At 45.6% G+C, this 21,976-nt stretch overlaps 1 protein-coding gene across 2 annotated transcripts; it reads left to right on the top strand.

The window, feature by feature from the left end:
* Nucleotides 1-3,178: 3,178 nt before the first annotated feature.
* ATP5MC2 (ATP synthase membrane subunit c locus 2) lies at nucleotides 3,179-10,748 on the top strand. 2 transcript variants are annotated; one of them, XM_047868123.1, is made up of 5 exons: nucleotides 3,179-3,247; nucleotides 6,566-6,635; nucleotides 7,855-7,932; nucleotides 8,489-8,682; nucleotides 10,486-10,748. In XM_047868123.1, the coding sequence occupies exons 2-5, from the start codon at nucleotides 6,597-6,599 to the stop codon at nucleotides 10,598-10,600; spliced, it is 426 nt and encodes a 141-aa protein (XP_047724079.1). In that variant the 5' UTR covers nucleotides 3,179-3,247; nucleotides 6,566-6,596; the 3' UTR covers nucleotides 10,601-10,748. The 2 variants fall into 2 exon arrangements, with proteins under 2 accessions (XP_047724079.1, XP_047724078.1); XM_047868122.1 differs by lacking the exon at nucleotides 3,179-3,247 and adding an exon at nucleotides 4,024-4,048.
* The last annotated feature ends 11,228 nt before the right edge of the window (nucleotides 10,749-21,976 follow it).

Below are 21,976 nucleotides of genomic sequence, written 5' to 3'. Positions count from 1 at the left end.
TCTTCTCTCTGGCAATTTTTTTTTCTTTGCATTTCTCTGTGTCCTACTCTCTCTCTCTTTTTATCCATCTTATGTTTCTCTCTGTGAATCCATCTTTCTGTTTGGGGTTTCAAACTGAACTGTGGCATGCCTTTCGAGATCCTTTTGATTTTTCTTCTCGGAGCTATTGTGTTTCCCGTCCGAAGGCAAACATGCATAAGCCAATCAAGACTCATTTTTTGGTGACCTTTGTGGAAAAGAACACCCAGAATTTCCATGTGAGAGGTGCTGGACCTCCCTCCTAGCCTAGCTAGTCAATTAAAATGAGTCTCTGGCCCCCCTGAGGGCTGTTAACCAATCCTAAGAAAGAAAAGATCAATCTCATTTTTTCGTCACCACTGTGCAGGGAGGCTGCTAACCAGTCAGAATGTGCCACTAACAGTCATTAGAAAAACTGGCCAATCAGGCCAACCTTGTTACATGGTCTGGTAGGAAAAGAAAGGGATTGATTGGAAAGGATAGTCTGGCTCCACACCCTTTCCTTCCTGGATCCTAGTTTTCCCTCACTGAAGTGGAGGAAGGACCCTTTCCCAAGCCCTGGATTAAGAAGATCCCTCGACCTTCGCTAACGTTCTCTTTTGTGGTCTTCAAATTCACTCTTCCCTCACGTAGCTCAACCGTTTTTACATAGTCTGTTTCCCTACTGATTGCATTTCTGACTTCAGGCCTGGTAGCAATAGCCTCCCGAATACTTGGCCCTCCCCACAGATCTCTCCATCCACCTACCTGTCAAATAACTTGTTTTGCATGATTTATGAGGGTGGAAAAGTTCAGTAAGTGATAAGTTGAGTCTCGAGATATCATTGAAGGGACCTTGCAATCGAGTCTCCAGGGAGCAGTGCAGAATTGAGTTGCAATGCTCCCAACTCTAATGATAATAACAATAACAATAACTATTATTATTATTACTATCATGTATTGACCTCTTACTGAGTTCCAAGCACCTTGCTAAAAGCTTCACATCTATTATCCCAATATTTGCTCAGGGGTAAGCACTATTATTATTCCAAATCTGCAGAGGAGGAAATCGATTTAGAGGGGTTAAACAGCTTGCCCAAGATCACAGTGGCTTGGAAACCCTGGTTTGCGTGAATCCGGAGCCCACCACTGAACCAGGGTAGGGGAGAATTAAACATTGCAGGCTCTAACAGCTTGCGGGAGGAGCCAGCTTAGGTTCCTCGTGGGCCCCTTGGTCCCAATCCCGCTTTGGGATTGTCGGCGATATCCGAGAAGGGTCTGAATTGTCGCAACAAACAGCTGCAACAACCGTTCGGTGGCAGCGGCTCCTGAGGACGGAGGACTTTTTGCCTGGGAGGCTGTGAAGCTGAGAGCTGAAAGGAATTCAGGATGGGCGGGGGGGCGGGGGGTGTCTGGGGACTTCAGGGGAGATCCTGGCCGGCCCGGCTTCCCTCTCTGCTCACAGCATCTGACACCGTGCCTGGCACCAATTGGTACTTGGTAAATACCTGTTGATTGACTCCCAACGATCCCCAGCTCCATTCTTCACCTACCCCCACCCCCTTTCCACCCCGAGTCAACAACTGGAACGGAAGGGATATTGGGGAATCGCAGGGCAACCAGGGAGAATCCTCGCCCGAGCTGGAATCGTGGATTTAGGAAAGGCGGGAAGTCCCCCACCCTTCTCTCCTCGCCCGCGTCTCCGATTTCTCCCCACTCTTTCCCCTCCCTTTCAGGAGCTCAGGGCCATAAAAATGCAGATGGAGGATCGGTGTGAAATAACGGGCCCATATAAATCCCTCTGCCGCCCGCCTGCAAGATGGATTGGCCGCATTGAAATTCCTCCGCGAGGATAATTAAACTCGGGGCCTCATCCGGGCAAAATTACATTCCTGTAATGGCGTCGCTCGGGGTCCCGGGAAATTGCTCCGTGGGCTTTCAGCGGCGGTTTTTATCGCCGGCCGGGGTGTGCCTGGCTGCGGCTCGCCTCTCCTCCGGGACCGTAAAGCTGCTGCCGTGATTTATCCTCCCCTTCTCCCAAATCCGATTAAATGGAGGAGCTCGGGGCCGGGGCGCCGCGGGGCCCGGGAGCCGGGAGGGGGCGGCGGGAAGGACGGGGCCAAGGAGGGGAGGACAAACGGCCCCTCAGAGGGTGGCGGATTTGGCTTTATTTACAGCCGCGGCTCTCTTTTTATTTTTTATTTTTTATGGGGGTTTGGTGAGCTTTCCCCGTCCTTCTCGTGCTGCATTCAAGCGCGATGCCTGGGTAGCTGGGGTTTGGGCATGAGGAAAAGTGGGTAGGCCCTGCTGCCCTCCTTCCAAGGGGGCTGCTCAGAACCTGTCTCCCGAGACCAAGAGGCCTAGAAGAAGGGATGAGGGCCGGAGCTTCCCCCCACCCCCAATTTATTTTGGAAAGGAAGAGCAAAAGGGCACGAGGGAGAAGCGGAGAGGCATGGGGAACTGCTTAACTCCCACGGATGGAGCCTGGGCAGAGGCCCGGGCATGCCTGCAGTGACCTCACAGCCTCACTACAGGTCCCTGGTGCCTACTATTCCTTGACTGTCTCAGGACTCCGGAGAGAAGGCTTAGTGTCAGGACGCCTGAGTCACAATCATCATTAGCCCCTATCTTCTGGTTCGATGACGCTGGTTTCCTCACGGCTGATCGCTAGAATAAGAAAGACAGAGAGGAAAATAAAGGCGGGGCCGCCACAGGCAGCTGGGGCACTTTGCTGACTATTCGCCCACGGAACGGGTTTCCCATCCATAAAGTCAGGGTCCCTGGGCGACAGAAGACAGAAGTCCCATGACTTCATTTTCCTTCTGCCACATTTGGGCACCGAACCCCAAACCCGGTGTTTGTGATTTAACACTGAATTTCTGGTGTGGGCGGGGCTGACAATGTGACTGCACATGCTGGGTACGGGGACGTGAGTCCCAAGATCCCAAACGCCGAGCCGACCAAACCGCCGGCCACGTTACAGATCCGTTTCCACTGCAGTTGTCCTCATTTCTGTAGAGGGTCGGCTCCGCCTGCAGTTTCTCCTCTCAAACACCAGGTGGAGCGACTGGCCGAATGCGGCCACAAAGCTGGCAGGCGGCGCTGTGGCGCCTGGGCCGACCCTCAACGCTGCGATTTTTCTATCCTTAGAAGAACGACTCGTTGGTTCAGGCCGCGCCTGCGCCGAGCCTTCCTTTCGCTCTTCCCGCCCTCCCCCCGCCCCTCTCTGTCTTCTGTGCTCTGGGAGCAGGTAAGGCCTTGGGCCCTCGCGCCCGCGATGCGCCGCGCACGCGCGCGGGACACCCACCGCGCACGAGTCCTTTGAGGTCCTTACCTTGCATGCTCCCACCCTGGCCCTGACGCCCTCCCTTGGGCCTGGTACTCCCGCGCCTTAGGGCTGCCCCTTCCGCGTGCCGTGACCTCCAACCGCGCGGGCCTGGCGCCATCTTGGATGTCTCGTGGGAGGGGGGAGGGAAGACCGCCTTGGAGCCGGCGAAAGTCCAATCCCAGAGGGCTCGTTTTCACCTTTTCCTCTCGACCCTTGCAGACGCTCTCGTCTCACCCTCTAGACTGTTCAGAGTTGTCACAAACCTCCGGCTCTCTCCTCCTTTTTATTGCTTTCCCTTCGCTTTCTGACTCGTTCCATTCTTACCCAGCAACTGCAAGACTTGGCCCCAGGACTTCAGATGCCACGAGCAATGGAGAGAGCAGATAGTCTGTTTTAAAAGTAAACGTGAACGTGGTAGAACAAAACAGCCAAAACACCTTCTCCGTTCGGGCTGTGCCCTGGGGAGACCTATGGCAGGAAAGAGGCCGGTTTCTTTGAAACCATTGGCTGTCTCCCAGTTTCTCCTCCTTCCACTCCAGTGAAGTTGGAGGAAACAGAAGTGGTGGGCTAATAGCGAGGTTTTCTGTTAGAGGCAGCAGGCCCAAGAGAGTCGTGTGGGGCAGCCTGGGATAGTCTTCACCGGCCAGCTTTCCTGTCAAGGGTCTACCAAGAGTCCCCTGGCCCTGCTCTCAAGAGGAAAAGAAGGTTTAAGGAAGGGAATGGGTAAGTCAGCAGCCCCCTAATTCGGCTGATCTACACGAAGGAATAAACTCATGATGATGTAGGCCCGCTGATTCTGGATGAGGCTGTGGTCCGAGGTGTCCTAAGCTAACAGGTCCAGACTTGCCTGGTTAGGTGGCCAGTGGAGGCATCTGTACTTTGCACAGGGCTCCCTTAATTGCCACCTTTTGTTGTGGACTTGTAACACGTCAGCACTACTTTCAGCTGTTTACACGTTATTTAATTTAACCCCCCCAGCTATATTTTATGAATGATAATATTGAGGTTTAATTGCCTTGGGGAAAAAAACTATTTACTTGTTTATTATTTTTTAAGTAAGCTCTATGCCCCACTTGGGGCTTGAACTCAGGACTCAGGAATCACATGCCCTATTGACTGAACCAGCCAGGTGCTTTACTCCTCCTGTTCTTTTCTTTTCTCTTTTCTTTTCTCTTTTCTTTTCTTTTCTTTTCTTTTCTTTTCTTTTCTTTTCTTTTCTTTTCTTTTCTTTTCATGTTTATTTTTTTGAGAGAGAGGGAGAGAGAATCTCAAGCAGGCTCCATGCCGTCAGCTCAGAGCCTGATGTGGGCCTGGATCTCACCAACCGCGAGCTCATGACCTGCGCCGAAATCAAGAGTCAGACACTTAAAAGGCTGAGCCACCCAGGAGCCCTTCTTTTTTAAAGTATTAGGGAAATTTTGGATTTTGACCCAAGAAAACCTTTATAGTCTGCAGCAGAATTAGGATAGAGTTAACTTACGGGCAGTTTAAGACAGGGGACAAGAGTTGAAGGCATGGATTAATCCAAAAGTGACTAAGATTCTGGATTCAGAGGTGTAACCTGGGAAAATATTGAGTACAACTCCTTTAAGGAAGTGCCCTTTAACAGGTTTAAGTAATCCTGAGTATTTCAACTTGTAGCATATTAAGAAGTATTAAGTGTGAGATTTCAAGTCCTGGATCTACCACCACCATCATTTCAGGACTGATTTTAAGAATGTGCTCTTGGGGTGCCTGAGTGGCTCAGTCAGTTAAGCATCAGACTTTGACTCAGGTCATGATCTCGTGGTTCATGGGTTCGAGTCCTACGTCAGGCTCTGTGCTGACAGCTCAGAGCCTGGAGCCTGCTTCGGATTCTGTGTCTCCCTCTCTGCCCCTCCCCTGTTTGTGCTCTCTCTCAAAAATAAATAAAGGTTACAAAACAAAAACAAAAAAGACTGTGCTCCCAGTGTACCACTTGAGAAGCTTGTTTGAAATATAGGATACTTGGGCCTTATCACCAGAGAGCTTGTCCAGGAAGGTCTAAAGTGGCACCCGAATATGTATTTTTTTTTTAATATGCATTTTTTAATACATATACCATCCCTGCCTTCAGGTAACTAGTTCACATGAACGTTGAAGAAATTCTTTTTTGTAGGTCTTTAACCCACCCACTCCTCTCTCAGATAATTTCTACTAACTTAGGCACCTACAGGGTGTCAGCTCTGTTTTAGGTCTTCGGCATACAAAACAGAATGCCTCTTAGTGTGATGGTGCAAATGAATACGTTAACAGTCGTGGCTAATTAGAGTAAAGGCAGGATTCTTCCTTGGTCTGCCTCGCCCTGTTAATTAATGTAGGAAATGGAAGTCTTTTGGGGAGTCCAATAACTTCCAGGGATTTCAGTAAAAAGATTTTTGGAGATCCTTCCAGGGTCTTGGCCACCAACAACTATCTCCCAAGAGTCCTTAAAGGGCAGCAGTTTTAGTCCCAGACAATGAAGTCTTGAGAAGAGTTCCTTTTAGAGAGAGTAAGGAAAATTTAGGTAGAAGACACGGGAACTTCCTCTGACCACAACTCGTGAAGCTATAGAAATGAATAACAAAGCTGAGACCAGGTGGCTGCTTGTTCAGACTAGGGGGAGTCACTTGATTATAAGGAAATCTTGGAAGCTGTGTGGAGGAAATCTTGACTTTAAGGTTTTATTTTTTAAGTTTATTTATTCTGAGAGTGTGTGTGCACATGTGCACACGGGGATATTGGGGCAGAGAGAGAAACTCTGACAGTGCAGAGCCTGATGCAAGGGCTCAAACCCATGAACCGTGAGATTATGACCTAAGAGTCAGACACTTAACTGACTGAGCCAGCCAGGTGTCCCTTGACTTCAGGGTTTTAATTCTGTCTCTGCTGATGACTTGAAGTCATTTACTGTGCTGTTTGGGCCATGTAAATTTAACGGCACCTTTTCTGCTATTAAGGATATCCTTTGGAGCGCCTGGGTGGCACAGTCAGTTAAGCGTCTGACTTTGGTTCAGGTCACGATCTCACAGTTCATGGGTTCGAGCCCCGCATCAGGCTCTGTGCTGACAGCTCGGAGCCTGGAGCCTGTTCCGGATTCTGTGTCTCCCTTTCTCTCTGTTCCTCCCCCACTCATGCTCTGTCTCTCTCTGTCTCTCAAAAACAAATGTTAAAAAAAAAAAAAAAAAAGATACCCTTTGATGAACAAGGACAATATTTACAGCGCTACTTTTGTAATTCCAGCTCTCCTGCCACAGCCCCTCATCCCCTGAAAATGTATACCTGTGCAAAGTTCGTCTCCTCCCCCTTCTTGGTGAGTGCTTGCCTTTTCTGGGAAAGTTTTTGAAGAGGGGCATCGTGTTTCTTCCTTGCCACACGTTGCTCTTCACAGCTGGGTTGAGGGAAGGTCCTTTGCCGCGTTAGCCTGACAACAGAGAGTGAATGCTTACCAGGCACCCCTGTCTCAGATCCCTTGGAGGCCAGTTAATTCTTTTCATCCAACTATGTTAGAAGAGTGTAAATGAGAATCTCGAGTAAGGTCAGGTTATTCCTATCTTGAAACTCTGTGTGCCTGTAAACTGGAACCCTGCCAGGAATGGTAAGCATGAAGTAGGTAGCCTAACTTGGACCGAGTACACGCTGTGTTCAGGATCTTGCGCTGAGTGTCAGAGTCATACCTGGGAGTTCCCTCCGGAAGCTTCAATTTGGGTGGCAAGTTGAAACACACGGAAATACACGTTGGAAAAATATTTTGACTTAACAAGCAACAGCATGGAAGAATTTATAGATTAGATGGTGGAGGCAATTGGTTTATACATCTGTAAGTGAAAAGGAGTGATATTATTATTGGGGGGGGTACCATTGATTGAGCACCTGAGTTTACCAGTTTGTATACATAATTTCATTTATTCCTCAAATCAACCCTGAGGTACAGCATTCCAATTTGGTAGAAGAGAAAGCAGGCTTAGAAAGATTTAAGTGACTTGTCCTAAGATCACACAGCTGAAGTAAAGGTAAGATTAGAATCTAGATCTATCTGATTAAAACCCTGGCTGTTAACTACCATGTTGTCTGCTTTGGTTTGGGGTTAGAAAAGGCTACGAGAAGGGGTGAATTTTGAATGTGGATCTTTGTGCCTATTTTCCTGAAGGATGTGTCTAGGGAAAAATGCTCCCCTAATCATTGGCTTCCCTCTTATGGGTTGGCCATTACCAAAATATCTCTCTCTCACTGAGTGAAGCAAATGCTTCTGGGGCTTAGATTTCTTCCTGTTCTAGAGGCCTGTAAAAGGGTATGGGGAGAGTGGGTAATACCTCATAGCCTGAAAGGAAGTACGTTTCTTCCCTTAAAACAAAGGAGAAGCCTAGGAAGCAAGAGAACTGGTTTGGTTCTTGAGTCTAAAATTTACTGGAAGTAAAAGAATGATCGAAGATCAAGAGAATGAATGGGGCATCCACGAAACAACTTGGGGTGGTTCTGAAATTCCTCCACAGCCATCCTTGACCCTCTTGCCCTTGTGTCATTCCCCCTAGGTCAGGAGCACCTCTCAGCTGTTGAGCCGATCACTGTCTGCAGTGGCACTAAAACCACCAGAGACACTGACAGATGAGGTACTTTATAAGGTGGAAATTGGGCCTGTGGTTGGGGGTGAGGGGGGAAGAGGGTTACCTGGCAGCACCAGTAGGGGGAGTGCTGAGGACGATCATCACAGACTAAAGTTAGTGAAGGATCAAGGCCATTGGCTTTAGGTGAGGGTGGAGGACAGTTGATACCACATATGATCTAGTGTTCCAGTTTTTGCCACTGGCAGTGCATGCCCATGTGTGCTGCTGATAACTACCATTATGTGACCTGGTTTACTGACTTCATTTAGTGGCAGTTGGTCCCAGGAAGACGATGATTTCAGGGCACCAAGAACAGGCTAGGCCTTCAGTCTTAGACTTCTAGAGCACACCTGAATTTTGAAGGTATTTGATGTCTACCTCTTGCATCAAAGAGTTCTGCTTGGCAGCATGTTAGGGGATTTTCCAGGGAGTTAAAAGTTTTTCTGTTTGGGGGAGAAGCCATGGAATGTGGTAGCATAAAGGGTTTAAATGGCACAAAACTTTCTGAAACAAAAAAGAGATTTCTTAAAATCTTTATCCTCTACCTGCATCTTCTTCACAGAGCCTCAGCAGCTGGGCAGCCCCACGTCCCCTGACCTCACTTATTCCTAGCCGTGGTTTCCAAACCAGTGCTGCTTCAAGGGACATCGACACAGCAGCCAAGTTCATTGGGGCTGGGGCTGCCACAGTTGGGGTGGCTGGTTCTGGGGCTGGAATTGGGACTGTGTTTGGGAGCCTCATCATTGGTTATGCCAGGTAAGCTGGGCCCTCAATTGGCTCTCTGTTTCCAGAGGTCTGGGCAGAGATATCTGGGGATCTTGAGCTATATGTCCTATACAGTAGCCACATGAACTTATTTGAGTTCAAATTTTAGTTAACTAGGGGCACCTGGCTGGCTCAGTCAGTAGGACATGTGACTCTTCATCTCAGGTCATGAGTTCGAGCCCCATATTGGGCACAGACGTTACATAAAAATAAATAAAAATTTAATTAACTAAAAGTACACAAAGTTTAAATTTTGTGTACTTATAATGTGGCTAGGTGGCCACGTGTGACTAGTGGCTACCATATTGGAAAATTCCATTGAAAAGCTTTGGTTTAGAGTAGGAGTCAGCAAACTGAGGTGGAGGGCCATATCGAGCCACCGCCTGTTTTTTGTATAGCTGAGCTAAGAATGGGTTTAACATTTTTAAAAGGTCATGAAAAAGAGACCGTATGTGACCCACAGCATCTAAAACGTTTACTATCTAGCTCTTTACGGAGAAAGTTGGCTACCACTGATCTAGAGCCTCAAGTCAGCATAGTGGTTTCTTTACTGTTTTTCCCCATCCCTGGGAATTCCCGACCCCCCCCTCCCCCATCACTCCTGGGAAAACTGCCTTTGCAGCCAGCCCCACAGCTTCCTGACACTTGGGACTGTTTAGTCCCCACCAACCCCTGGCAACTCACTGTTAGAACTAAATTAATCCTCTAGAGACCTGCAAGTTCTCTTAATGCCTTTGAGGAAATAGGTTTATTTTTTGGGATGTATATGAAACAAGAAGCCTGACTGCTTCTGCATCCACAGTTCTGTTAAAAGCTGGCGTTGCTTTACCTTATCAAGGCTTCCAGAGGTGACAGAGTAAGGGAAATAGAAATTATATATTGACTTTCAAAGTTGGAAGACTTACCTTTATCCCATTTTGACTCATAATCTAAACCCCACAGACCATTTGTAGGCTTTTTTTTTTTTTTTTTTTTAAGTTTATTTTGAGAGAGAGAGTATGTGCACACACAAGCAGGGGAGGGACAGAGAGGAGGAGAATCCCATGTGGGCTCCATACCAGCAGCACAGAGCTGGACTCAGGGTTCAGTCCCACCAGCCGTGAGATCATGACTGAAATCAAGAGTCAAGACACTCAACCGATTGAGCCACACAGGCACCCCCCCCTTCCCCCCGCATTTCTTAAAGCCCAAAATCTTTAACTAATTTGAAGTGAAAGAAGGTAGTGTGTCCCCTGGCTTTATGGAACACCACTAGAAAAACCCCATTGTAGAGGGTTTTTCTGGTTGTGTTTCATCAGGCCATAGGGTTCTGAAGTATGCCCAAAGACCATCTAAAGAATAAAGAGGAGACCAAGCCTTTAAAATCCCCCACTTTTTTAACATTGTAGCTCGGCTTTTATACATTTTTTTATTTGGGGTTCTGCTCCTTCAAGTTTCAGAGCAGTGCTCTGATAGATTCTGCCACTCTGGATACCTGTTCCATCCTGGTTGAGCCCTGGATAGTTAAAGGTCCAGGCCCAGAGGCCTTAAGTTAGGCTATGGGTGATCCACTAGAGGAGGTTATGTTTGTACCTGGGCCATGTTAAAGAATTTTGGATTGTCCACTCCCATCACTCAGTCTCTGTAGAGCCCTTGATGGATCCAGCAGGAATTGGGGCCTGATGGTGCCACCGTGAGAGACTCATTACATAAGATGAGCTTGAGGAGATGAATTTTCCCCGAGCCCACCTTTGATGTTTATCTTTTTCTTTGTGTGGACTAGAAATTCAGTCTTTTCTCCTCCCCTTCTCTCAGGAACCCCTCTCTGAAGCAGCAGCTCTTCTCCTACGCCATTCTGGGCTTTGCCCTCTCGGAGGCCATGGGGCTATTTTGCCTGATGGTGGCCTTTCTCATCCTCTTCGCCATGTGAAGGAGCCGTGTCCACCTCCCATAGGTCTTTTTCCCGTGTCACGTCTGCCCTGTATGTTCCTTTTCCTATACCTCCCCAGGCAGCCTGGGGAAAGTGGTTGGCTCAGGGTTTGACAGAGGGAAGACAAATAAATACTGTATTAATAAGATCTTTTCTTGTGTCTCCTGTGTATATTTGTTCTCCTTAGTTGGCTGAGTGCCTTGGTGAGAGTGTAAGGCCTGGAGGGTGGTGACAGTTCTAAGTTCACCAGGAGTCTGGGCTCACTTGTTCTTTATTCTCTGTGTCAGGAAAGCTTTATTCAAATTAGCACTCCTTTTTTAATAATTTTCACCGGGGATGGCCTGTTATCTTGGAGGACTGGGTCAGTAGAAACGAACAGCAGTGGCTTAACATTTTGACTAATGGGCTCGGGCTCTCTGTTGCCACTGCTACTATCCTGGCTCAGGGCCTCCTCACCACCCACTTGGTCTATTGCAGTAACCTTTTAACTGGCCTTCTGCCTCCAGTCTCTTCCCTCTAGCATTTACTTCTGCCCACCACTGCCAGGTTAATTCTTAAGTATAAGACTAGTTTTTGTCATTTACCAATTCAAGAACAGTCTGCCCTCAGCTTTCTTGGCTTTATCTTTTATTATTCCCATACTCTACCCAAAGTGGTATTGTCATTTTTTAAATACTTTCCCTCTTTCCTGTCCTTATCTTCACGCCTTGCCCTTTGGCCATCTCTGCTTTTTCCTGAATCTTTGCTCACTTTCCTCTTTTTCAAACTCCCTGTTGTCTTTAAAGACTGAGTTTAAATGCTACCTCTTACTCCATGAAACTTTCATCTGGTTTCCATCTACCATCAGTCAAATGAGCATTAACTCAAATAAAGGACTGTAGATCATGTTGTATCCTTTATAATGCTTAGGGTCTGTGTAAATTGTGGATTTGCTATGTACATGTGTGTCCTTTATCTTCCAAGTTAGACTATTGGTTTTTTGAAGGGACTATGTCATGTTCATTTTGTATCCCTAATAGTATTTAGCATGATATATCTCAGCAATATTTTTTTTTTTTTATGTTTATGTTTGAGAGAGAGCACGAGCGAGGGAGAGGCAGAGGAAGAGGGAGATAGAATCTGAAGCAGGCTCCAAGCTCTTGAGCTGTCAGCGTAGAGCCCAATGCAGGGATTGAACTCATGTGAGATCATGACCTGCGCCAAAGTCAAACGCATAGAGGACTGAGTCACCCAGGCACCTCTCTCAGTAATATCTTTGTCAAATTTTTTACTTGGTCATCTCACCCATCCACCTCACTTCAAAAATGAGGAAACTAAGACTTTGAAAAGTCAAAGGATTCTCAGGAACATTCAGTAGCTGAGCTGGAGCTAGAGCAAGGATCACATCTTTTAATCAGGGTGTCAGACTACCATACTCGATCTTGTGGGACTCCCCAAGCCCAGTGTTGCCAGTGACTTATTTTCCCAAGCATGAAGGAAAGGGCAGAATAAGCAAAGTAAACCTTTTCCCTTAAAAATCCCCCCAAGAGGGACTTTGGACAGTGAGGTTAGTAAAAAGTAACGAATTTTATTTATTTTTATTTTTTTTAACATTTATTTTTGAGAGACCACATGAGCAGGGGAGGGGCGGAGAGAGAGAGACACACACACGCAGAATCTGAAGCAGGCTTCAGGCTCCGAGCTGTCAGCACAGAGCCTGACGCAGGGCTCAAACTCACAGTCTGCGAGTTCATGACCTGAGCTGAAGTCGGCCGCTCAACCAACTGAGCCACCCAGGTGCCCCAAGAATTGTATTTTCTAAAAGCTGGATACATTTTTAGATACCCAACGCACGCTTCAAGTAACTGGGTTAAAGTCCTTTCGTGATAATGTGAACGACCACAACAGTTTTTCTTTTGGTTTAATTGAGGACTATAAAGCCCAGGGTAGAGACTTAACCCCAGAGTAAACATTCTCAGAAAGCAGGTCATCCAAAATCTTTCACCCTTGTCCTTTTGCTGTTGTGATCGAGGGTTGAGAGGGATCCTATCCACGGTTTGCTTCCAGATTGCTATACTGTTCCCAGCTAAGTGTATTGTGGGCTGTGGGGCTCTAAGTGGGGCTTTCACCAGAACAGCTCGAGCCAAGAGTAGGTGGAAGGTATCTACATATTTTGAGATGAGAAATAGACCTCTCTTTTGGTCTTGAATTTGTATGTCTGGTCGGTCCGCTGCCCATCCCCTTTCTGAGTCATCCAGTATCCTGTTTTCTTTCTCTCCTTGGCCCTTTCTTTGGGATGGATTCTAGCTAATCCCTTATCAGCTTAGGTGCTTGGAGAACTCAAGGTTTAGTGGCCTTGTGTTTTTGTTCTCGCTGAGGTGAATGATGAGATGGTGTTGCAAGAAGCTTGGAAGCAAATTTCTTCGGGAGGAGTCAAGGCAACCTCTCTTTTTCAAGCCCCAGGAGATAATTTGCTGGCAGCCAAAGCTACTAATAACATGGAGAAGGGAGTGCTATGTTTCAGTAGAGGGTCCAAGAGCAAATTTCCTAGAGATCTTTCCAACTTTGATCACATTATGTAATGAAAGCTTTTTTTTTTTCTCTCTCTCAAAAAAATTGTTAATGTTTATTCTTGAGAGAGAGGGAGAGACAGAGTGTGAGTGGGGGAGGGGCAGAGAGAGAGAGAGAGAGAGGGACACAGAATCCGAAGCAGGCTCCAGGCTCTGAGCTGTCAGCACAGATCCCAACCTGGGGCTCATGAGCCATGAGATCATGACCTGAGCCAAAGTCAGACACTTAACCGACTGAGCCACCCAAGTGCCCCTGTAATGAAAGTTTTCTTCTTGCCCTTGTAGTTTAGAAAGAGCCCATGATTTGAAATCAGATATTTTTTTAAAGTATATTGGGGGCACCTTGGTGGCTCAGTTAAGCATGACTTCGGCTCAGGTCATGAACTCATGGCTGTGAGTTCAAGCCCCGCATCAGGCTCTGTACTGGCAGCTCAGAGCCTGGAGCCTGCTTCAGATTCTGTGTCTCCCTCTCTCTCTGCCCCTCCCCTGTTCACGCTCTTTCTCTCTCTCCTTCAAAAATAAATAAACATAAAAAATTAAAGTATAGTGGACCACAGTGTTAAATTAGTTTCAGGTATATTGGGAAATGTTCTAATCTCTCTTCTACCATGGCCACTGTGATGTTAGACAGATCACTACCCAGTAACTTTCTAGGACCTCAGTTTCTCCTCATCTATTGAATAGGGATAATAATGTTCATCTCAGGAATTATGTGCATAGACACAGGTCCAAGAAAAGGAAAGGATGGTACCTTCAAAATTTAATATATAATTATTATTTGCTTTCTCATTCCCCATGGACCTCAGGGCATATCACAGGCATTTTGGAGATAGCTTCTCCCTTTTCTATGGTTGGCATAGAAAAGGGAACTGACTATCCAAAATTTATAAAGTCTAGCCATAATGCATCTGAGAGAGAACCCAGGGATGCTGAAGATAGCGAGGCTTGCTTCCCTCTTCTGCCTTAGTTTTTTCAAGAGTCCTTTGCATTTCTTCAGAACCAGGGGAAGAATGCCATTTAGGGAGGAAGATGATGTCCTTTGGAGATCCTCTAAATGCTAAACAGCAATAATGAGTAACCCTGTTTCAGCCTTCCTCTCCAGATGGATTTATTAATTTAAGGCTTTGTCAGGTCACCAGGATGAGATACGTATTCAGGAACAACACTGATAATTTAGCATAAGTTGGTGTCCAGGAACCTAGAGACTGCTCTGTGTCTTACATCCTTTGAAGAGAAATGAGGTGAAAGAATATTCAGGTTGAATTCTGAAATAGAAAAAGGGAGAGGAGTAGCATCACACTGGTGAGGAGATTATATTGTCCTCATCCTCTTTTTGAGCAAAGAAATTGTCTTTATTGAGTCATATCTAAAATTATCATGCATTTTCCAACATGAATTCTTAGGACACACTCTTGGATGGCTTGGTGTTCTCACTGTTTGATGAGGAAAACTTAAAATACAAGGTGATTTTTTTAGTCCCCAAGCATTCTTTAAAATGTTTTTATTTTTGAGGATTTAGCTCCAGGTACTGTGAATGTTAGGAAGTATATTGTGACCAAACTAGCAACCTTAGAAATGGCAGAAGGTTGGGGCGCCTGGGTGGCGCAGTCGGTTAAGCGTCCGACTTCAGCCAGGTCACGATCTCGCGGTCTGTGGGTTCGAGCCCCGCGTCAGGCTCTGGGCTGATGGCTCAGAGCCTGGAGCCTGTTTCCGATTCTGTGTCTCCCTCTCTCTCTGCCCCTCCCCCGTTCATGCTCTGTCTCTCTCTGTCCCAAAAAAATAAATAAGCGTTAAAAAAAAAAAAAAGAAATGGCAGAAGGCATGATGGGTAGATGAGGATGAGGTCAGACCTCTCTCCTCTCAAATGCTTGGCTTCTCTTATTAGCGTGAATGGTTAGATAGTTTGTTCCCACTTTCTTTGTCCCCTTACCCCATAAGAGATTCTTTCCTTTCATCTTTTGAATAAGTGCTGAGGTAGGCAGGATTTTTTTAATGACTCCCCTAAATATGTCCTGCTTGAATCCCCAGAACCTGTGAATTTGATGGGATATGATGCGTGTGGTTTTGTTACATTAACATGGCACAGTTGACTGAGATAGATTATCTGTGTGGGTGTGATCTAATCGCATGAACCCTTAAAAGCAAAGAGTTTTCTTAGTCTGGTGGCAGAAAGAGAAACGGGAGATTTGAGGATTCAAGGTGCCATTGCTGGCTTTGAAGACCTAGGGAACCACAGGCAAGGACTGAAAGGTGGCCTCTGCGAGCTGAAATTGACCCCCTAAACAGGAGCCAGCAAGGAAATGGGGACCTCAGTCCTACAACTGCAAGGAACTGACTTCTGCCAACAGCCTAAATGAACTTGGAAGTGTTTGTTTCCTCAAAACCTCTTAAGATTTCAGCCCAGTCAACACCTTCCTCGACTTTGGCTCTGTGAGACCCTAAGCAGAGAAGATGATCAAGGCTTCCTGGATTTATGATGGAACAGTAAGGTGATAAATGGATGTTGTTTTAAACCACTAAGTTTATGATAATTTGTTATGTAGCAATAGAAAGCTTACACAAATGCAACCTTTCAATCTGGAAAAGGAGTAACGTTTCATCTGAATCTTGCACTGAGAAAAAACCCAAAAATTGACTTCTCTGACCCTCTGCCTCTTGACTTCATTGAATCTAATCTAGCTCAGGGGCGCCTGGGTGGCTCAGTAGGTTAAGCGTCCGACTTCAGCTCAGGTCACGATCTCGCAGTCCGTGAGTTCGAGCCCCACGTCGGGCTTTAGGCTGATGGCTCGGAGCCTGGAGCCTGCTTCCAATTCTGTGTCTCCCTCTCTCTCTGCCCCTCCCCCGTTCGTGCTCTGTCTCTCTCTATCTCAAAAATAAATAAACATTTAAAAAAAAAAAAAAAAAGAATCTAATCTAGCTCAGAAAGGCTAAAGAAGGAAAGACCTTTAAACACAAATTGTATACCATGGTCTTCTACCATAGTCATTTCATTTGTATGAAATAGATATTTTTTCTTGGTTTAAAAGATGAGAAAACGGAGACTCAGATTCAACAGTGATGACTCGGTCCTTGAGATTATCTAGGCAGAAAGTAATAAAACCAGATAGAAACCGATGACCAAAGCTGCCTATATTATATCACACCACAAGGTAGAGGAGCCACAATACCATTGGTGGAGAGGGAAAGACAGATTAGACAGTTTTTCAGATTTCTCAGTGAAGGTGATTAGTCTGTTTTTCTTACAATTACCATCCTTGTTGTTAACTTGCAGATAAGTAGCATTTTGCCTCCCTCTGGGTTCATTTTACCCCACTGCTCATTTCCTGGGTATCTGGACAGGCTCACTTTAGTTGGCTCAGCTCTGCCCTCAAGATGGATATTTTTAACCATTGTAGATTAGAGCCTTCCAGGAATCATGTAGCTGCTTTTACAGAAACCAACTCTGCAGATGTTGCGGGGCAAGGGGAGTTATGTGTGTGTATGGGTGGTATCTGAGACCAGACAGACTTGCATCCCTTTTGTACCTTTAAGGCCTTTCCATTCTCATCTCCCAGCATTTGGAGCGAGGACTTTAAGTTTCCAAAACATAGCTGCAAAGGATAACAAACAGCTAGCCTATAACTCCCATAGCAACAGGGGAATAGTCAGTAGGGATTTAGCTCAGGAAAATTTGTGCAGTGCAAAAGACCTATAAAATTTTCAGAAAGCAGCTTGGCCCTATAGAAATGAGCAGATTGAAAGTCCCAGAATCCTGGGTTCAAGTCACTTTTGGTACAGTCTTCTTATGCTTCAAGTTCCTTCTCTGGTGTGAAATGAGCAGGTTTCCTTGAGATGCGCCTCCTGGAGATGTCACTGAAATAAGTGGAATTAGATTAAAAAAATTTTTTAATGTTTATTTTTAAGGGAAAGAGCGCACGTGCGCAGGAAAGGGGCAGAGAGAGAGGGAGACAGGATCTGAAGTGGGCTCTGTGCTGACAGCGGAGAGACAGATGCAGGGCTCAAACCCACCAACTGTGAGATCATGACCTGAGCTGAAGTCGGATGCTTAACTCACTGAGCCACCCAGTGCCCCAAAATTAGATTTTGAAACTTCTTTTTGGCACACAAGATCTTATAAATTGTCTCTATCTCTGCTCTTTCTTGATTACTAATTTACCAGGAGTAACTTAACACTAGGATTCTCCGCCAGTGCTAAAATTAGACTCCACCACTCTGGGGCTTCCTTTCCTCCTCCTTGCTTTGTTTTAGGGCTTGAGGGAAACATGTACCGTTGGAATTAAACTAAAGACTAAAGAAAAACTTTTCCCCTTAGAAAACACTATTTTCATCCTACCCACCTTATCGTCCTTTTACAGAAGGAAGCCAGCTCTGCCCTGGATTTTGATTATTTGATTCAGTTGTACAGATGGACTCGGGAAAGCCTAGGAATCCTTTGGGAATAAGAGAGGAATAAACAGAATTGGAATGGAGACAAGTTAGTCTCCCGGTCTCTCCAGCCAGCTTTCCTTTCCCAGCCAGATAAGCTTTCTGCCATGAAAACTTCGAGGTTCTCTGTCACATCACAAAAGGGCCTAGAGTTACTGCTAAGTGTGCTGACATCCTGTCTGAGGGTGGGAGGTTCAGGTATTGGGCACTTTTCCTGACCAGAGATCTGGGGAAAAGAAACAGGCGAGAAGGGAGTCAATCTTTTCCAGCTGCAACCTAGAGAGAGAAAAGGAACAAATTCTTCACCAGGGAAGATTGTGTAAACAGTGCCTTTGGCTGGAGCCATAGAGTTGGGGAAGCAAAGAAAGGGATCTTTGTTCTCCCCTACCCCAGCCAGAGCACAATCGTAGAGCTGGGATTGTTTGCTTTGGCAAGGGACTCCCTGCTTGAAAGGACTAGGCGTTCCAGAGACTGGTGAGGCCTCTGTTGGGTTTCCCTTATGGAGCTGAGGAGAGGATAATCCCTGGCCTAAATTTTTTACCTAAGGAAGTGAGCTGGGAAGCCTGGAGGCCTAAGGTATCTCGCCCATTCTTTAGCTTTGTTCACCTCCTTCCCTTTCCAACTTGACCCCACCACAGGATGTTAGTTAGCTTCAATCTTCCTGCCTTTGAGGATGCTTGTGGTTCTTGTACTAGTGTTCTATCCCACAGACAGCAAGAGAATCCCAGCGCTCCTTTCTAACGAATCAAACAGGAAAAAGGGATTCCAAGATTATCTTATTCATTCTGTTACTCTTTTTTTTAAGTTTATTTTTTATTTATTTTGAGAGAGAGTGGGAGGGAGGGGCAGAGAGAGAGGAAGAGAGGATCCCAAGCAGGTTCCACACTATCAGTTCGGAGCCCGGAGTGGGGCTCGAACTCAGGAATCATGAGATAATGACCTGGGCCGAAAATCTAGAGTCAGACGCTTAACCCACTGAGCTATCCAGGTGCCGCTTTATCCTGTTACTTTTTGGTTGTATTGCACATGATGCTGATAGTTGTGGGCAATCCAAAAATCTCCAGAAATGTCCCATTTTCTTTGGGTAGCATTAATGTCTCACAAATGTGAAATACCATTTATGTATTGCCTGCTTATGCCAAGTGTTTTACAAATGCCATTTCTTCATGACCACCTATTAGGTAGATACAATTACCCCATTTTACAGATTGGGACACTAGGGATTAGCAAAATAGAATAATTTGTCCATGGTGCATTAGTTTGCTAGGGCTACCAGAACAAAGTACCACAAACTGAGTGGCTTAACAGAAATTTATTATCTCACAGTTCTGAAGGCTGAAAGTCCAAGATCAATGTGTCAATGGAGTTGGTTTCTTCTGAAGACTGTGAAACAGAATCTGTTCCATGCCTCTCCATTAGCTTCCAGTGGTTTGTTGGTAATCTGTAGCATTCCTTGACCCCTAGATCTGTGCCTTCGTGTTCAAATGGCATTATCTCTGCGTGCATGTCTATGACCAAATTTTCCCTTTTTATAAGGATACCAATTGTTGGATTAGGGCCTTATCCTCCTCCAGTATGACCTTATCTTTAAAAAAAAAATTTTTTTAACGTTTATTTATTTTTGAGACAGAGAGAGACAAAGCATGAACGGGGGAGGGTCAGAGAGAGGGAGACACAGAATCGGAAACAGGCTCCAGGCTCTGAGCTGTCAGCACAGAGCCCGACGCGGGGCTCAAACTCACGGACCGCGAGATCGTGACCTGAGCCGAAGTCGGCCGCTTAACCGACTGAGCCACCCAGGCGCCCCTGTATGACCTTATCTTAACTGATTACAACTTCAATGACTATTTCCAAATGAGGTCACATCTGAGGTACGAGGGTTAGGACTTCAACATATGAATTGGAGATGGAGGGGAGACACGATTCAACTTGTAATAGATGGAAATTTGCTATGTCAAGATTTTAATTGGGGGGGGGTGCCTATGTGGCTCAGTTGGTTAAGTGTCTGACTCTTGGTTTCAGCTCAGGTCATGATTTCATGGTTTGTGAGATCAAACCCTACATTGGGCTCTGTGCTGACATCACACAGCCTGCTTGTGATTCTCTCTCTCTCTCTCTCTCTGCTCCTCCTCCACTCACTCACCCTTTCTCTCTATCTCTCTGTCACAAAATAAATAAACTTGAATATTAAAAAGATTTCAATTTGGGTCTGACTCCAAAGCCATTTGTTCTTCCTACTATACTTTATGCCTCCTTAAAATAAGAAAGTTATTAAAAATGTCTCCTAGTTTCCAATGTCTCTCATCTTCAAGCCAAACTCTTTGTTGCAGCTGCTAGTTACCTTTCTAAAATGTGAATTTGATTAGTCACTCTCCTACTTAAAATCTTTGAGTGGTGGGGTGCCTGGGTGGCTCAGTCAGCTAAGCATCCAACTTTGGCTCAGGTCATGATCTCATGGTTTGTGAGTTTGAGCCCCATGTCGGGCTCTGTGCTGACAGCTCAGAGCCTGGAGCCTGCTTCGGATTCTGTGTCTCCCTCTCTCACTCTCTCTCTCTGCCCCTCCCCCGCTCACACTCTGTCTCTGTCTCAAAAATAAATGAACATTTAAAAAAAAATTTTGTTTCGAGTGGCTTCCAGTGGCTAGCTGCATAAAGTCCAGATACTTTATGGTGGTAAACAGGGTCTTTCTTCCATGCCTGTGTTTTCAGCTTCCTTTCTCATCACTCTCTCCTCCATTTAGTCACCATAAACTCCAACCATACTGACCTGTTTGCAATTCGCAGCAAACACATTATGCTTATACACTCCTTCGGGACTGGCTTTCATCCATCACTTCTCCAAGTTTATTCCTCTTATAGTTATTCTCATTTCAGCTGTTCAAACCAAAAGACCCTAGACTCATCTTTGATTCCTCTCTACTTCCTTGACTCTATGCATCTATCTCCACTGTCACCACCCTAGTCTAAACCACCATCATCTCACATATACTACTGCAATAGCCTCCTAACTGGTCTGTCTGCCTCCGTTCTTGACCACTCCATAGTAGAGTGACACGTAAAGTGAAATTGTGATTGTTATTCTGAAAAGAACTACCAATGCCTTACCATTGAACTTGGACTTGAATCTGAAGTACTCACAATGCCTCTAAGTCTACAAGACTGCTCTCTACCCACTTCACCAACTTCACCTGCGATTACTCCCCCATCTCACAGTATGTTAGCTATCTATAATTGTGTGACAGTTATACCCCAGGCTTAGTGGCTTGAAACAACAAATATTTATTATCCCACAGTTTCTTTGGGTCAGGGATTTGGGACTGGCTTAGCTAGTTGGTTTCGCCTCAGGACTTCTGTTGAGGTTGCAGACAAGATGTCGGCCAGAGCAGCAGCCCCAGTTAATTCAAGGATTGGGACTTGAGGGTCAGATTCCAAGGTGTCTCATTCACATGTTGGCAAGAGGTTTCAGTTCCTTATCATGTGGGCCTCTCCATAAGGGTGGTGGGTGTCCTCACAATACCTGGCTTCCCTTCTAGTGAGTGATCCAAGAGAGAAGTAGGAGAAAGCTACAATGTCTTTTATGGCCTATAATTCAGGTTTATTGAGGAATAATTTATGTACAATAAAATTCACCATTTTAAAATGTATAATGTGTTGACTTTGGGCAGATGTATAACATAATGTAACCATCACAATTGGGATATAGGACATTTCTATCACCCCAGCAAGTTCTTGTGTGTCTTTATAGTCTGTCTCCCCCCGCCCACCACCTTCACCACAGCCTCTCGCAACCACTCATTTGATTCCTGTCTCTGTACTTTTGACTTTTCCAGATTGTCATGAAATGGCATAATACAGAATGTAGGGTTTGTGTCTGGCTCCTTTCACTTCATGTGATGCTTTTGAGATTCTTCTGTTGCCTGTATTATTCCTTTTTATTGCTGAGTAGTATTTCATTGTATAGATGTGCTATAATTTCTATATCAGTTCACCAGTTGATAGACATTTAAGTAGTTCCCAGTTTGGAGCTATTTATAATAAAGCTGTCCTAAGCATTCATGTATGGGTCTTTGTGTGGGTAGATTTCTCTTGGGGAAATACCCAGGAGTTGGATTTCTGGGTTATGTGGTAAATGTATGTGTAACTATGTAAGAAACTGCCAAGTTGTACACCTGAAACTAATATAACCTTCTATGTCAACTATTCATCAATCAATAAGGAAGGGAGCGGGGGAGGAAGGAAGAATTGCCAAATTGTTCTCCAAAGGGGATATATCAATGAAGGAATGAAGGCCTTTGAATATGTTGTTTCTTTCTTTCTTTCTTTCTTTTTTTTTTTTAATATGTTGTTTCTTTAAACTGAATAATCTGGATACCTGGCTGGCTGAGTCAGTAGAGCATGTGACT

This window comes from Prionailurus viverrinus, chromosome B4 (assembly GCF_022837055.1).
Source record: "Prionailurus viverrinus isolate Anna chromosome B4, UM_Priviv_1.0, whole genome shotgun sequence".
Classification (NCBI taxonomy): domain Eukaryota; kingdom Metazoa; phylum Chordata; class Mammalia; order Carnivora; family Felidae; genus Prionailurus; species Prionailurus viverrinus.
This window is presented reverse-complemented; position numbering and strand designations above follow the sequence as displayed.

What these genes read in the sequence shown, in the direction of transcription:
- ATP5MC2 (XM_047868123.1), top strand. Translation starts at nt 6,597, where the DNA reads ATGTATACCTGTGCAAAGTTCGTCTCCTCCCCCTTCTTG. An exon ending in TCGTCTCCTCCCCCTTCTTG is followed by an intron (nt 6,636 to 7,854) that starts GTGAGTGCTTGC and finishes CATTCCCCCTAG; the next exon opens with GTCAGGAGCACCTCTCAGCT. An exon ending in CAGAGACACTGACAGATGAG is followed by an intron (nt 7,933 to 8,488) that starts GTACTTTATAAG and finishes TCTTCTTCACAG; the next exon opens with AGCCTCAGCAGCTGGGCAGC.